Genomic DNA, 18,029 nt, shown 5'->3' on the forward strand with positions numbered 1-18,029 from the left:
TAAAAATAAGAAGAGGGGAATGGGACTTCCCTGGCAGTCCAGTGGTTAAGACTCCACGCTTCCACTGCAGGGGGCATGGGTTCAATCCCTGGTGAGGGAACTAAGATCCTGCATGCCGCACGGCACGGCCAAAAATAATAATAATAATAAAATAGAATAAATTTTTAAAAAGAAGAAGGTAAAAGCAGAATGAATCTTGTGGTGTTGATCTGAAATCAGAGGTATGGATGCCAAAATGACTATGACGACTATGATATCTGCATAATCTCAAAGGTTCTCTCCACAAAATTCTTCTTAGTCACAAAGGGGAAAACAGTAACATTACGGTGAAGAAATCTGGCAGACGCCACCTTAACTAATGGATCAAAGTTAACATCACCAGTCCTAAAACATCAATATCATATACCCTTGATATCATACCAGAAAAGCACATCATTTCTATGACATTCTTGCCAAATGCATAAACTCAAGCTAATCATGAGAAAACCCAAACACAAATTGAGAAACATTCTACAAAATAACTGGTATATGATATGCGCTTCAAAAGTATCCAGGCCATGAAAGACAGAGAATGAGGAACTGTCCCACACTGGAGGAGACGATGGAGACATGACAACTAAGTGCAATGTGGCATTATAACCACTGGAAAGTGAGGGGGCTCCTGGAAAGGAGAGGCCAGAGAGGGAAAGTCCGCATTCTGTGTAAAATTCCTCCCCATTCTAATCACTAACCTGCTGTACTCCTGAAAGGTAATCACTACCCTGAATTATAACACTACAGTTTAACACTGCCTGTGTTTCAGCACTATGTTAGCAAAATTATGCAGTATGAATGTTTTTCTGTGTGGGGCTTCTCTTGCCCAACATTGCTTATGAGATTCATTTGTGCTGTTGCATGTAACAGTACTTTATGTCTTCTCACTCCTGTATAGTATTCCATTATACAAATATGCCATAATTTATCCATTCTAATGCTCCTCATAGTAGGCACTCTGGGCAGGTCACAGTTTTGGAAGACTACTGATAATATTTTCATAATTATATGAATAGTTTTGTATGTCATTTGATGCATACCTACATGGATTCCTATAATAAAAAGACAAATATTTTCCAAAGTGGCTGTACCAATGTACTCTGCCAGTAGTATACAAGAAATTCTTCTGCCTTAACATTCTAACCAACATTACTGTATTTTCTACCTTTTTCATTTTAACCATTTTGAAACACGTATTATATTATCTCACTGTAATTTTAATTTGCATTTTCTGATTATTAATAGAGTTGATAACCTTTTTATTTATTAGCCATTTATATTTCTTCTTCTGGGGAATGCCTAAATTTCTTGCCAATTTTTAATTGAGTCAATATTCTGGATATCAGTTTGTCAATTACTTATATTACAAATATCGTTTTCTTGATGTTTGATAAACAGAAGTTATTAATTTTAATATACTCTGATTCATCAATATTTTTCCTTTAAAAAGTTAATGGTTTTTCTATATTTTTAAACAAACTTTTCCCTATCCGTAAAGGTCATAAGATATATTACTATATTATTTTCTAGAAGCCTTTTATATTGAGAACTAATATCCACCTTGAGTTAATCTCTGTGTGTGGTATTAGGGAGGGGTCAGGTTTTACTTGTTTGAATCAGTTTGTCAATTTCTACTTAAATTTTTTTTTGCTGTTTGACTTGGGTTGCAGTCAACCTACAGATCTGTTTGGGGAGAACTGACATCTTTACAAGAGTGAGTCTTCCAATAGATGAACAGGTATATTCCTTCATTTTAACTTATATAAATAAAGATTTGAAGTTTCTTTGCAAATATTTCTTACATTTTATTCCTAGCTATTTGATGTTTTTTATGTTATTGTAAATCACATCTTTCAGTTTCCATTTCTGTTTGCGGCTAGTATATAGAAATAAGAGGTTTTTTATACCGACCTTGTATCTAAAAATCTTGCTAAAATTACTCATTAATTCTAATAATATAGCTGTAAATTATTTTATTCATCTGCAAATAATGACCTTTTCCCTTCCTTCCTAATTCTTATACATTTTGTTTTTCCTACATTATATTGGCTAGATCCTCCAATACAATATCAAACAGAAATCATGTTAACCAGCATGATTTTTGTCTTGTTCCATATTAAAAAGAAAGATGTATCATATTACCATTAATAAAGTTTGCTGTAGATTTTTTTATAGATACACTTCATCAAATTAAGGAAATTCCCATCTGTAGTTTGCTAAGAGTTTTATCGTAAGTGGATGTGGAATTTTATCAATAATTTTCTTTATATATTGAGATGATAATGTGATTTTTCTCCTTTATTCTACTACTATGGTGAATTATGCTCATTGATTTTCAAATGTTAAGCCACTTAAGCCATCTTGTATTCCTGGAAAAATCGACTTGTTATTAATGTACTATCCTTTTTAAATATAGCTACATTTAGTTTGGTATTATTTTGTACGCTACTTATGCATTAGTCGTCATGAGTGACATGTCTCTGTAATTTTCCTTTCCTGAAATATTATTAGACTTGGTATCAAGGTTGTGCTGATCTCTAAACAAATTGGTACCCTACAATCAATATGGGATAGAATGATCAGACAGAAAGGAAACAGAAGACTTGAACAAGATTATAAACCAACTAGACCTAACAGACATATAGAGAACACTCCACTCAACAGCAAGAGAATACACATTCCTCTCAAATGTACATGGAACATTCTCCAGGATAGACCATAATTTTAGGCCAAAACCCAAAAATCATACAAAGTATCTTTTCTAATCACAATGAAATAAAACTGGAACTCAATCACAGAAGGAAAACTAGAAAATTCACAAATACATGGATATGAAACACACTCTTAAATAGACAATAGATCAAAGAAGAAATCACAAGGGAAATTAGAAAATACTTTGAGACAAATTATAACCAAAATACATAAAAATTTATGAGAGGCAGCAAAAGCAGCATTAAGCGGGAAATTTGTAGCCATATATGACTACACTAAAAAAGAAGGAAGATCTCAAATCAACACCCTAACTTTACTTCTTAAGAAACTAGAAAAAGAAGAGCAAACTAAACCCAAAGCTAGCGTAAGGAAGGAAATAATAAAGATTAGAGTAGTGATAAATAAAATAGAGAACAGAAAAACAATACAGGACTTCTGGTTTTCAATTTGACATGTAAGGATTTTTGGATGTTGGAACTCCTGTCCTAAGAAGAAAAAAAACCTCAACAAACTAAAAATCAACAACTCTTCTTAGATCCAGCACAGAATTGAGGTCACAGGGCAAAACTGCTGTGCTCAAAATTAGAGACAGACAGACAGATACAGAGAATTACAACATACTAGACAGAGCAGAAACCTCTGCAGGACTAGAACCAGGGTAGGAAACCTCAAACTGTAATTAATGAATTGCTAGAGGCTCAATATGGACAAGATTGAGAGGTAAAAACTCCATGGGGGCCCAGTCTCAGGGCCGCCCAAGGTCTTCTCTGAGTTTACCCCCCAGGAGTCCTACCAGGTTTTCACAATGAAGATCAGAGAAAAAACTCTCCTAGTACTTCTGGCAGAGGGAAGAATAAAGTAGCATTGTGAAATACATCCGAAGCATTCTGCTCTTCTTAACAAGACTAACCCTCAAGAAAAACTATTTACTAGGTCCTAACCAACTAGAGTTTTACCAGAACTTTTACCAGAGTTTTCCTGATCTAAGGTAAGGGAAATACCCAACTCCAGCCCCCTCTAGCTTCCAAAATAGGGGAAAGGATATGCACAACTCAGGTTCACTAAAACACTGAGACCAAATCACAGGGCTAGAGAATGCTTTTGCTCTCCTCACACCTTACCACCACACATCAAGAGGGCTCCTGTAAAACAGGGGAGACAAAATTAATGACACCAAAGTAAATTTTAGCCTCTGACACCTATAGCTACAACAAGCGGTAAAATCATCCTAACTCCTATCCAGGTAAACATAAAACACTAAAGACCTATTTATTTCTATTCCTTTTACTCAGTATATTATGTCCAGCTTTCAACAAAAACTTAGACAGAGGTACTAAAAGACAAAAAACACAGTTTGAAGAAACAGAGCAGACATTAGAACCAGGCTCAGATACGGCAGAGATGTAACATACCAGGAATTTAAAACAACTGATTAATATGATAAGGGCTCTAAATGAAAAGAGTGGACAGATGGATGATGCAAGAAAAGAGTTAGAAACTCCGAGGAAAAATCAAAATGAAATGGTAGACACCAAAAACACTCTAACAAAAATGAAGAATTCCTTGATGGGCTCAACCACAAGACTGGGGTCAGCCAGGGAAAGAATCTGCGAGCTAGAAAAAATTTCAATGGAAACTTTCAAAACTGAAAAGCAAAGAGAAAAAAGAACGAGAAAGTTGGAAAAGAATACCAAAGAACTGTGGGACAATTATAAAAAGTGTGACATAAGTGTACTATAAATATTGGAAGGAAAAGAGAGAAAGAATAGAAGAAATATTTGAAGCAATAATGACTGAGAATTTCCCAAAATTAACGATACCAAACCACAGATCCAAGAAGCCCAGAGAATACCAAGCAGTATAAATAACACAAAAAAAATCTATACCTAGGCATAAGATACTCAAACTGCAGAAAAACAAAGAAAAAACTCTTGAAAGATGACAGAGGAGAAAAAAATACCTTACCTATAAAGAAGCAAGGATAAAAATTACATCAGACTCCTCTTCAGAAAACATTCAAGTGAGAAAATAGTGGAGTGAGATATTTAAATTACTTGAAGAAAAAAGGCACCAACTAAGAATTCTGTACTCAGCAAAATAAAGACTTTTCTCAAACAAAAATTGAGGAACCTTGTCGCCAGTAATATTTCTTGCAAGAAATATTAAAATAAATTCTTCAGGGAATTCCCTGGCAGTCCAGTGGTTAGGACTCCACGCTTTCACTGCCGAGGGCCCAGGTTCAATCCCTGGTCAGGGAACTAAGATCCCGCAAGCCACACGGCGTGGCTGGGAAACTTCATTCATTCATTCATTCATTCCTCAGAAAGAAGGAAAATGATATATGTCAGAAACTAGATCTACATAAAGAGCAATAGAATAAATGAATAAATATATAATAAACATATAAAAGAATCAAGATAAAATCTTATTTTTCTTATTCTTCATATATCTAACAGATAACTGTTCAAACTAATAACAGCAACAAATTATTTGGTGATTATAGCTTATGCGTAAGTGAAACGAATGATAACAATGTTATAAGGCCTGGGAGGGAGTAATTGGGAATACTCTGATATTAGCTACTGGCACTATCCATGAAATGGTACAGTGTTACTTGAAGGAGAACTTGGGTTAGTTGTAAACGTATATTGCAAAAACAAGGGCAACCACTAAAAAAGTTTTTAAAAGTATAATGATGTGCTAAGTGAAATAAGCCAACATAAGAGGACAAATATTGTATGATTTCACTAAGTGCAATAGGCAAGTTCACAGAGACAGAAAGTATAATAGAGGTTACTAGGGGCTGGGGGAGGAGAGTGGGAGGAGCCACCCAGGGGAGAAACCCTGAATATAGGGTTTCTGTTGGGAGATGATGAAAAAGTTCTGGAAATGGAGAATGTTAGTGGTTGTAAAACATTGAGGAAGAAGTTAATTTTTTTAAAACCTTTAACAATGAAGTGTTTTCAATATGCATCTTTTAATTAATTGCAGTCTACTTACAAATAACACCATACCACTTCATGTGTTGCACAAAGATCTTACAACCATACACTCCCAAATCCTCCCTCCCATCCTTTGTGCTACTATAGTTACATATGCTGTAAACACACAATATACTGCTACCATTTTTTTGTTGTTGTTTCAAACTGGTATCTTTTAGAGACACTAAAAATAAGGAAAACAATGAACTTTATATCTAGTTACATCTATGCCATTTCTATTATTTCTTTGTGTGGATCTAAGTTTCTGTCTTATTTCAAATTCCTTCTGCCTTAAGAACTTCCTAATACTTTTTTGTAGATAATGAAACCTCTTAATTTTTGTTTTCCTGAAAAGGTCTATATTTCTCCTCCACTTCTGGAAAAAATTTCTGCTGAGGACAGAATTCTGGGTTGATAGGTTCATTTCTTTCAACACTTTAAAGATCTTACTCCACTGTGTTCTGGTTTGGATAGTTTCCCCAAAAAATTTCACTATAATTCTTATATTTGTTCCTCTATTTGTAATGTGTCTTTTTTTCCTCTGGCTGCCTTCAAGGTTTTCTCTTTCCCTTTGGATTTCAGCAGTCTGAATATGATGTGTCTGGATGCATTTTATTGTTATTAATTATCCTGTTTTGCATTGCTTGAGCTTCTTTGATCTGTGGTGTAGTATCTTTGTTTTCCTTTGGAAAATTGTCTGCCGTTATCCCTTCAAACATCTCTTCCTCACCTCTGCTCTTTTCTCCTTCTGAGATTCCAATTACACACAAATTACATTTTTTTTTCTTTTCAATATTGTCCACAGCTGTTGGGTGTTCTAGTCTGTTTTTTCCCCACTTTTTTCTCTTTATATTTCAGTCTGGGCGATTTCTACTGACTTACCTTCAAGTATACTGATTCCTTCCTCATCTGTGTCAAGTCAACTGATGAGCCTGAAAAAGGCACTCATCTGTTACCACGTTTTTCATTTCTATTAGATTCTTTCTAATAGTTTCCATCTCTGCTGAAATTCTCTTCTGTTCATGCATGTTGTCCACCTATTCTGCTAGAGCCTCTAACATATTAATCATAGTTATTTAAAATTCTCTGACAGTTTAAACATCTGGGTCATAAAGTCTGGTTCTATTGAATGCTTTGCCTCTTGACAGTGTGCTGTTTTTCTCTTCCTTCTTGTGTGTCTCTCATGATTTTTGGTTGAAAGCTAGACATCCTGGGTAGAACAGTCAAGACTGAGACACATAGTATTTACTCACGGAAATGAGCAAGTTTCTTCTTAGGTCTTAAGTTCAAGAGAGAAGGTTAAGTCAATCTAGTTAGGAGTAGAGCTGTGTTTGGGTTTTATTGTTGCTAACAGTTATTCACAGTGCACCATAGGCTTCAGATTCCACTAGCACTGTCTGGTATTTATGCTGTAGGCTCATTTGCTATACGGTTTTTTCCCTCAACATTAGCTGCTCCACCCTCACATTTAGATCTTCTCTTTGTGACTACACCTCTTTTGTAACTACACTTCTCTTTGTGACTGTCTCTCTCTCTCCACACTCTTGCCTCTCCCCCACAAACAGACCTCTACCACCCACAATTTTCTAACTTGGTAGTGGGGGACAAGCATTCTCTGAGATTCAGCCTCAGTCTTGTGAGATTCTGTGTCCCTTGGTCTTGGGGGTGGAAACTTCTCAGTGATCCTAACCTTCCCTCAACGGTAGGGGACTTCTGATGCTCCAGCATGTATTCCTACCCCTCTCCTACCTACATTCCTTCCCCAGTTTGATGCTTTTGTTCTAGAAGACCCAGGTAAAGCTTAGTGCCTTTCCCATAGTGGGGGCTGTTCTCTCCACCAGACATGCACCATGAGGAAGGCTTTTTCACTATCTTACACTCTTCCTCGGTGCAAATGTGGTTTATCTCTAATTCCTTCTTCAGCCCTGTCTCCCCTCTTTCCTTTGTGCCAAACTTGGTCGTGTAAAACCCTTGCCAGTGGCTTGGACATACATTACCATTGCTCTAGAGTTCTGAGTTCTACCAGTTTTGCCCATGATCTGCTAGTCATAGCCATCCCTTCTCAACATCTTCCTATATCCATGCTTGATTTTTACTATATTTGGCAGCCCTTCACCATATACTAATTCAGGTTTATGGTTAGGCCAAGTCCTAATCCAGAGCAAAGCCCTAACTCTCTTCAATTTTATTAAGGCTGAGAGAGGAAGCTGCAGAAGAAAAGTGTGAAGCTAGCAGAGGCTGGTTCATGAGGTTGAAGGAAAAAGGACATTTCTATAACATAAAAGTGCAAGGTGAAGCAGCGAGTGCTGATGTAGAACCTGCAGCAAGTTAACCAGAAGATCTAGCTAAGATAATGGATGGAGGTAGCTACACTAAACAACAGATTTTCAATGTAGATGAAACAGCCTTATCTTGGAAGAAGATGGAAGAAAATGCCATCTAGGACTTCCATAGCCAGAGAAGTCAAAGCCTGGCTTCAAAGCTTCAAAGGACAAGCTGACTCTCTTGTTAGGGGCTAATGCAGCTGGTGAGCTTAAGCTGAAGCCAGTGCTCATTTACCATGAAAAAATCCTAGGGCCTTTAAGAATTATACTGAATCTAACCTGCCTGTGCTCTATAAATGGAAAAACAAAGCCTGGATGACCGCACATCTGTTTACAACATGGTTTACTGCATATTTTAAACCCACTGTTGAAACCTACTGCTCAGGAAAAGATTCCTTTCAAAATAGTACTGCTCACTGACAATGCACCTGGTTACCCAAGAGTTCTGATGGAAATGTACAAGATTAATAATGTTTTCATGCCTGCAAACACAACATCCATTCTGCAGCCTATGGATTAAGAAGTCATTTCAACTTTCAAGTCTGACTACTTAAAAAATACATTTCATGAAGCCGTAGCTGCTATAGTGATTCCTCTGATGAATCTAACAATTGAAAGCCTCCTGGAAAGGATTCACCGTTCTAGATGCCTTTAATTACATTTGTGATCCATGGGAAGAGGTCAAAATGAACATTAGCAGGTGTTTGGAAGAAGCTGATTCCAACCCTCATGGATGACTTTGAGGGGTTCAGGACTTCAGTGGAGAAAGTAACTGCCAATGGGGTGGAACAGCAAGAAAACTAGAAGTGCAGCCTGAAAATGTGACTGAATTGGTGCAATCTCATGATAAAACCTGAACAAATGAGGAGTTTCTTCTTCTTCTTCCTTTTTTTTTTTTTTTAATCTTTTGGCCACGTCGTGTAGCACGAGGGATCCTAGTTCCCCGACCAGGGATCGAACCCATTCCCCCTGCCTTGGCACCGTGGAGTCCTAACCACTGGACCACCAGGGAAGTCCCAGGAGTTTCTTCTCATGGATGAGCTTTCTCGAGATGGAATCTACTCCTGGTAAAGATGCTATGAAGATTGTTGAAATGACAACAAAGGATTTAGAATAGTACATAAACTTAGTTGATAAAGCAGTGGCAGGGCTTGAGAATTGACTCCAATTTTGAAAGAACTTCTACTATGGGTAACATGCTATCAAATAGCATTGCACCTACAGAGAAATCATTCGTAAAAGGAAGAGTCAATCCATGGGGCAAACTTCACTGTTGTCTTTTTTCAAGAAACTGCCACGGCCACCCCAGCCCTTCAGCCACCACCACCCTGACCAGTCAGCAGCATCAACGTCGAGGTAACACCCTCCACCAGTACAAAGATTACAACTGGCTAAAGGCTCAGATGATGACTAGCATTTTTCAGCAATAATGTATTTTTAAATTAAGGTAGGTACTTTTTTTTAGACATAATGCTATTGCACACTTAACAGACTATAGTATAGTTTAAACATACTTTTATATGTACTGGGAAACCACAAAATTCGTGTGACTTGCACTTTATTGCAATACTTGCCTTACTGTGGTGGTCTGGAACTGAACCCGCAACAGCTCCAAGGTCTGCCTGTACCAGACTATAAATCATTTTCTTCAACTGAAGAGGTTTTTTTTTTTTTTTTTTTTTGACAAAATAAAGGAATATTCATGACTGGTCAAAAAAAGACAAGTTGGCATCGAGTGGCAAAAAATACACAAAACCAAAAGGGTTTTAGAATATGTCAAGTTTTCTTAATAAAAGTGGCAACAGGAGGGAAAAAGAAAAAGCACTCAAATTCTCTCAAGTATTCTACCTTAAAATAACTCTAAACTCTCTAATGATGGTGCAGTGAGTCAAAGAAAAGAAATATAGTAAGTCAAGCAATATAGTCACTGCTCACATGTTTAAAAGACCCGTAGGGAACTGCTGTGGACCCTGTCTCTTCTAGATAGTCTTCCCAGCTCAATTCCACTTCTTCCACTCCAGATCCAGCATCTGGAATTAAAAACAAAACAATACAAAAACAGGTAAGACTCAATTAAAAAAAACTTAAGGTATAAAAACATAAACTTAGTAAACCTAACTTACAACTTACTTCACAAGTTAATTGACTTTTCACACAAAATAACTAAGTATTCTTTTTAAATAGCAGGTTCCCTTAGTGCACTGATTGTCAATGAATCTCAACACCATAGAGTGTGACATGCTGTCTCCTGCTGGGATCTATCTGGGATTCACCTAAATAGATCACATAAGGCTGGTGAGAGTATAACTACTATAATCGCTTTGGACTGTAATTTAGTATCTAATGCCAAATATCTGAGATCCTTAATAGGCATTTCAAACTTAAATTTTCAATCTGTTCTTCCTTAGTACTCTCCAACTGAGTAAAAGTTACCACTGGTTGATATTTTGACTCAATCCAAAAACTGTAGAGTTATCCTTACTTTCTTCCCTTTCTTTCACATCTCACATCCAATCCATCAGAAAATTCTGGGTACTACGTTTAAAAATATCCCAAATCTAATCACCTTCCACCATTTCTACTGCTATCTCTCTAAGCGCGAGGTCTAACAACAATATCTTTCACCTTTTAATCACACAATAAAATCTAAAATTTGGGAGACTGCAAAGGCCCTATGTGATCTGACCCCTAGTTCCCGACCCTGCTCCTGCATCCCCAACCAGCCTCTTGTTTGCTCACTGCACTCGAGGGACACTGAGTTTCTTGCCACTCCTCTCTAACCATGTTCTTTCCTCAAAGTCTCTGTGTTTGTTATTTCCTCCGCTTAGACTCATTCCCCTGTCATTGACAGCTTTACGTTATTCAAGCCTCTACTCAACACCTCTCCAGAAAAGCCTTCCACCAGAAAGGCCTTCCATCAGTGTGCATCTAAAGTAGAAACCTCCAGCCTCTGCTTTCATTATCTTCACGGCATTCATTCCTACCTGCAAGCATACCATGTCTTTTTATCTTCCCCATTAGACAATAAACTCTGTGAAGACAGGAACTTTGTTTTGGTCACTCCTACATCTCTGTCACAGCAGAGACTCAATACATTTTTGTTGAGTGAGCAAAGATTCAAACACTCCATTGGAATCCAATAATCCCAATTCACATAAGCTCCCTAAGAGCAGGGTTTTGTTCACTGACTATCCCCACTGCCCAAAACAATGCCTGTCACTAGCAAGTCTGTGATAAACAGCTGCTGAATGAGTATACCCTTGGGGAGCCTGTGCTTCACACAAACACAAGGAGGCAAATACAAGGATGCTCACCACAGCACTGTTTCTAGCAGCAACAGACAGAATCAATCAGTAGAAGAAGAGATAAATTATGGCAATCCTACAATGGAGTACTACTACATATAGCAGCTGAAATAAATGAACTATATTGACATATATAAATCTCAAAAAAAATCACATCAAGTAAAAACAGCAGGTGCAGAATGAAAAGCACAAGATACAATTTAGGCTTCAAAACAAAACTGCAATATAATGTTTATAAATACAGATCAATAACAGTATAAAAAAAGGATGGGAAGAATATACATCGACATTAACAGCGCTACCTTTGGGGATGGAGGGAAGCAAAGAAGATTAGAAGGAAAGTACAAAAGAGCCTTAAACTGTATTATGTTTTATTTCTCTTAAAAAATGAAAAAACACATGAAAACATGTTCAACATCATTAGGGAAATGCAAATCAAAACCACAGTGAGACACCACCTCACACTCATTAGGATGGCTATTATCAAAAAAGCAGAAAATAAGTGTAGGCAAGGCTGTGAGAAATTGGAATCTTTGTGCACTGCTGGTCTCGGAATATAAAATGGTACAGCCGCTGTGGAAAAAATTTTGGTGCTTTCTCAAAAAATTAAAAATATAATTACCATATGATCCAGCAATTCCACTTCTGGGTATATACCCAAAAGAACTGATAGCAGGGACTCAAACAGATATCTATACATGAATGTTTATAGCAGCAATATTCACAATAGCCAAAAGGCGGAAGTAACTGACTCAAGTGTCCATCAACAGATGAATGGATAAACAAAATGTGCTATATGCATGCAATGAAATATTATTTAGTCATAAAAAGGAAGGAGGGGCTTCCCTGGTGGCGCAGTGGTTAAGAATACGCCTGCCAATGCAGGGGACACGGGTTCGAGCCCTGGTCCGGGAAGATCCCACGTGCCGCGGAGCAACTAAGCCCGTGCGCCACAACTACTGAGCCTGAGCTCTAGAGCCCATGAGCCACTACTACTGAGCCCACGTGCCACAACTACTGAAGCCCGCATGCCTATAGCCCGTGCTCCGCAACAAGAGAAGCCACCGCAATGAGAAGCACCTGCACCGCAGCGAAGAGTAGCCCTTGCTCGCCACAACTAAAGAAAGCCCTCATGCAGCAATGAAAACCCAATACAGCCAAAAATAAATAAATAAATTTATATATATAAGAAAAACAGCACCACATCTCTGAAAAAAAAGGAAGGAAATTCTGACACAGGCTACAGGCTACAATGTGGATGAACCATGAGAACATTACACTAAATGAAATAAGCCAGCCACAAAAGGTCAAATATTCTATGATTCCACTTACTTGAGGTAGTTAGAGTAGTCAAATTCATAGAGACAGAAAGAAGAATGGTAGTTTCCAAGGACTAGGGGGAGAGGGGAATGGGGAGTTAGTGTTTAATGGGTACAGAGTTTCAGTATGGGAAGATGAAAAAGTTTTGGAGATGGACGGTGGTAATAGTTACACAATAACGTGAATGTATGTAATGCCACTGAAAAGTACACTTAAAAATGGCTGAAGTGGTCAATTTTATGTTATGGATACTTTACCACAATTTTAAAAATGAAAACAAATATTGGACAATGTTAATTTATTATTTATTAATTTCTAAATTCTGCATTGTAGGTACGTGGGTGTTTCCTATATTGTTTTCCATTCGTTTCTATGTATTTGAAATTTTTCCCTAGAAATACAACAAACCAACAAAGACTTTATTGGGAGCATTCTGGAAGTATGAGCCAGTAGAAAGTCAACTTCCATCACTAAAACATAACAAGGCTGGACATTCATATTCATGGTCCTTGGCAAGAACCCTAGTCCCTCAAACAGCATGCTGATTTAAAAATAAAAAATAAACAGTAACAACAATAAAAGCAGCGAATGAAAGGACTAAAATCTCTCATTCATCAAAAACTACCTAAAAACTGAGAAGAAACTAGACTAATGATCTGATAGAAAAGTCAGCAAAACACATGAAAAGAGAATTTATTTATTTTATTTTTAATAAATTTATTTTATTTTTGGCTGCATTGGGTCTTTGCTGCTGTGCATAGGCTTTCTCTAGTTTCGGCGAGCAGGGGCTACTCTTCGTTGCGGTGCGTGGGCTTCTCATTGCGGTGCGTGGGCTTCTCATTGCGGTGGCTTCTCTTGTTGCGGAGCACAGGCTCTAGGTGTGCGGGCTTCAGTAGTTGCGGCACGCAGGCTCAGTAGTTGTGGCTCGCGGGCTCTAGAGCGCAGGCGCAGTAGTTGTGGCACATGGGCTTAGTTGCTCCATGGCATGTGGGATCTTCCCGGACCAGGGCTTGAACCCATGTCCCCTGCATTGGCAGGCGGATTCTTAACCACTGCGCCACCAGGGAAGTCCCGAGAATTTATTTTTTAAAAATGCAAATAGTCTTTAAACATATGGAAACGTGTGCAAATGTATTCATTTTTTTAAAATGCAAATGGAAACTACATTGAGATATCAGATGGAAAAAATTCCGAAGTCTGACAACACACTCCATGGTGAGGCAGGTAATTAAGCAGGTAAAGCATAACGACACAACCCCGGTGAAAGAACTTGGCAATATCTAGCAAAATTACATACGTATTTACCTTTTGATCCAGCAATCCCACTTCTAGGAATCTATCCCAAAGATATGCTGGCAAAAATACAAAAAGACATATGTACAAAGCTATTCATTGCAGTACTATATGTAATACCAAGACTGGAAACAACCCAAATGTCCATCAATAAGGAACAGGGTGAATAAAATACGGTATATACATCCAGTACTATACATCTGTAAAAAAGAATGAGAATGATTTACACATACTGATGTGGAATAATCTTCAGTATACACTAAGTGAAACAGCAAAACACAGAGCAGTTTTCATTGTAGCTCTCGTTTTTGTATAAGGTGAGAGAGAGATGAATATATATGTAAATGCTCACACATATCTTTTTACATTTTAAAACATGAAAAATAGAATAAAAAGTAATAAAACTTGTTATATATATGGAGAAGAATAAAAAGGATGAATACTATCAGGTTGAAAGTGGGAATGTTGTTATATAATTTTGACTTTGTAACTATGTATATACTTACACAATTTAGAAACATTTAAATTAAAAATTCTAAAAACTGAAAATGAACTTAAACAAATATGCCTAACTGTTGGTGTCAAAACCGCAAAGAAAACAGGATCCCTTTAAGTCATTAATAAAATACAAAATTTTGACTGCAAACCCAAGTGGAATATATCTAAAGGCAAAACCATAAAGAGATCTTAAACTATACACTATTATCCTACTGATATTTGGAAGGCTGGTATTGTTATTGTGAAAAAATTATATGAATATTATAGGATAAAAACAAATAAGTGATACTAAAGACATTACAAAACAACACATTTCTAAAAGAAAAGAGACACAAATATAAAATCAAAGAAATAAAAACCCTGTAATTTTAAATTAAAATTGTAAATATCAGATGAAGCCATCTGATTTTCTTTTCTCTTCAAAAGACGTGTATTTCCTAGCTATGTCTAGATAAGACCTAGAAGAAATGGCAATCTGCTATCAATGAGCACCCCAGCACCTGGACTGTAGACTGTAAATATCATATCCACTTTAAAAAAAAAGAGCTCCTCCGAGAAATGGCAGATTGCAAGCTTGGGGCAGGAAACGTGCAAGAGGGACCTTGGAATCTTATTATGCCAGAAAGCAAGGACTATAACTATCAAAGATATATGACGTCACATCCAAAGAACACAGGAACCAATCTGAAAGAACTCTCATTGGTCTAGAATGAGGCAATTTGATCATCAAATGAATGATGACAGCAATGGATTCAAATTTATATATAAAATATATATGTAATGTATATACGATATGAGTTAATAATAACACTTAAAAGAAAACAAATCAACTTCCTAAATAGCGGAGTGAGTACCTCAGTGAACCCACTCTTCCAGAAAAGCAGCAAAAATACTGGCTAAACAATGAAAATTGACCATTTCAAAGTTCTGAAATTAACTGAAGGCACAGAACAAACTGAAAAGCATCTATTAAGACAAGTTACAGAACCTCTGTTAGAATAGTGGGATTGTGGCTCTTAAGTTGGAGCTATTCCCATCTTTCATTCCTCCCCAGCTCAAGACAGAAATTTTAGAACTGAAAATACAATAACCAAAAAACAAAACAAAACAAACTCCTCTATAGATAAGCTCTACAGCAGAATGAGGAGGACAGGGAAAAAAACACCAAAATTAAAGAGCAATAAAAAACACCCAATTTCAACACCGGAGAGAAAAAAAAATGAAAAGAGCCTCACAGAGCTGTGCGACAATAGCAACAGATCTAATAAAAGTGTCTTCAGTGTCCCAAAAGAAGAGAAAGAGAACAGGGCAGAAAAAGTCCTAGAAGAAATAATGGCTGAAAATGTTCCAAATTTGTCAAAAGACGTAAGCCTATAGTTTTAAGAAGGTGAGAAAACTCCCAACAAGATAAACCCAAGGAAATCTGTGCACAGATACACAGAGTCAAACTGCTGAAAACTAGAGACAAAAAATCCTGAAAGCAGCAAGAGAAACAATACCTCTTTTAAGGGGAGTGGTGGGAGACAGAATTCCAATGACAGGAAATTTTTCATCAGAAAGGGAGGCCAGAAGGCACAATATTTTTCAGGAGATGAAGAAAAGAACTTTCAACTCAGAATTCTATATTTAGCAAAAACAGCCTTTAATAATGAGTGGCAAAATTAAGATATTCTCAGATGAAGGGAAACTAATGAATTCTATCACCAAGAGACCTACCCTAACAAAATGGCTAAAGGAAATTCTATAAACAGAAATGAAATGACAGAGAAGGAATCTTGGAAAATCAGGAAGGAATAAAGAACAATGAAAAGAGTAAAAATACTGGAAAACATACATTTTCCTTCTCCTCTTGAATTTTCTAAATTATATTTGACAGTTGAAGCAAAACTTTTAACAATATCTGATGTGGTTCTCAAAACATGTAGACGAATATTTAAGACAAGTTTATTATAAATAAGAGTAGGTAAAGAGACATAAAAATAGGTAAAATTTTTACACTTCACTCAAATTAACAAAATGATAAAACCAGCAGAGTGTGATAAGTATATATAATGTAATACCTAGAGCAACCACTAAAAAGCTATACAAAGAGAAACACTCAAGAACAGTGTACAGACAAATCAAAATGAAATTCTAAAAAAAAGTTCAAGTAACCCACAGGAAGGCAGGAAAAGATAGGAACAAAAAAACAGAGAAAACAGGGCTTCGCTGGTGGCACAGTGGTTAAGAATCTGCCTGCCAATGCAGGGGACGTGGGTTCAAGCCCTGGTCCGGGAAGATCCCACATGCCGTGGAGCAACTAAGCCCGTGTGCCACAACTGCTGAGCCTGTGGTCTAGAGCTCGCAAGCCACAACTACTGAACCCTCAAGCCACAATTACTGAAGCCCGTGTGACTAGAGCCTGTGCTCCGCAACAAGAGAAGCCACCACAATGAGAAGCCCGCGCACCGCAACGAAGAGCAGCCCCCGCTCGCAGCAACTAGAGAAAGCCTGTGGGCACCAACGAACACCCAACGCAGCTAAAAATAAATAAATAAATAAATAAATGTATTAAAAAAACAGAGAAAACAAATGGACAAAAATGGCAGACGTGAGCCCTAACATATCAATAATTACATTAAGTGTAAATGGTCTACACCAATTACAAGACTGAAAAAAATATTTTTTAATGACTACATGCTGTTACAAGAAACTTACTCCAAATATAACAATTTACACAGGTTGAAAGTGAAAGGATGAGAGACTTCCCTGGTGGCGCAGAGGTTAAGAATCTGCCTGCCAATGCAGGGGACACAGGTTCGATCCCTGGGCCAGGAAGACCCCACATGCCGTGGAGCAACTAAGCCCATGGGCCACAACTACTGAGCCACACGCCGAAACTACTAAAGCCAGTCTGTGCGCTCTAGGGCCTGCATGTCTCAACTACCGAGCTGCGTGCTGCAACTACTGAAGCCCACGTGACTAGAGCCTGTGCGTCTCAACAAGAGAAGTCACAGCAATGAGAAGCCAACACACCGCAACGAAGAGTAGCCCCTGCTCGCCACAACTAGAGAAAGCCTGCGCACAGCAACAAAGACCCAGTGCAGCCAAAAATAAATAAAATTAAAAAAAAAAAAAGAAAGTGAAAGGATGAAAAGGATATACCATGCAAACATTAATACAAAGAAAGTAGGAATAGGTAAATCTGTAGAGACAGAAAGTAGACATGGTTGCCAGAGGGTAGATTAAGCAAGAAATGACTGCTAATGGTTTCTTCTGAGGAGTGATGAAAACGTTCTGGAATTAGGTAGTAGTGTTGGTCACACAACTTTGTGTATATACTAAAAACCACTGAACTGTATGTATACTCTCAAAGTGTAAATTTTATAGTATGTGAATTATATCTTAAAAAAAAGAAAAATATTTCAATAAAGATGTTTTCAGGAAACCTCTATAGTTAAAAAAATTATTAAAAGCAAACAAACGGTATGATTAATAAATGAGCCAAAAATACGAAGACATGGTACTGAAGGGGATACAGGGATGGCAGTAAGCACCTGTTCAACATCACCTGCATCACCTGT

The 18,029-nt window shown here is 37.3% G+C and overlaps 1 protein-coding gene across 8 annotated transcripts in view; it reads right to left on the reverse strand.

The window, feature by feature from the left end:
• Positions 1-18,029, reverse strand: part of SFMBT1 (Scm like with four mbt domains 1) — a 135,765-nt gene that overhangs the window by 43,087 nt on the left and 74,649 nt on the right. For 7 of the 8 annotated variants that reach the window (XR_009505891.1, XR_009505890.1, XM_059939913.1 and 4 more), the window contains one exon: positions 9,986-10,080. Coding sequence is in view for 5 of the 8 variants with exons in the window: in XM_059939913.1 (XP_059795896.1) it covers positions 9,986-10,080 (95 nt within the window). In the remaining 3 variants the exon portion in view is untranslated. Of the gene's footprint in view, positions 1-9,985; positions 10,081-13,980; positions 14,028-18,029 lie in introns of all 8 variants that reach the window. The other variant, XM_059939916.1, reaches the window with a different exon arrangement.

Source organism: Balaenoptera ricei, chromosome 11 (assembly GCF_028023285.1).
Source record: "Balaenoptera ricei isolate mBalRic1 chromosome 11, mBalRic1.hap2, whole genome shotgun sequence".
In the NCBI taxonomy this organism is placed as follows: domain Eukaryota; kingdom Metazoa; phylum Chordata; class Mammalia; order Artiodactyla; family Balaenopteridae; genus Balaenoptera; species Balaenoptera ricei.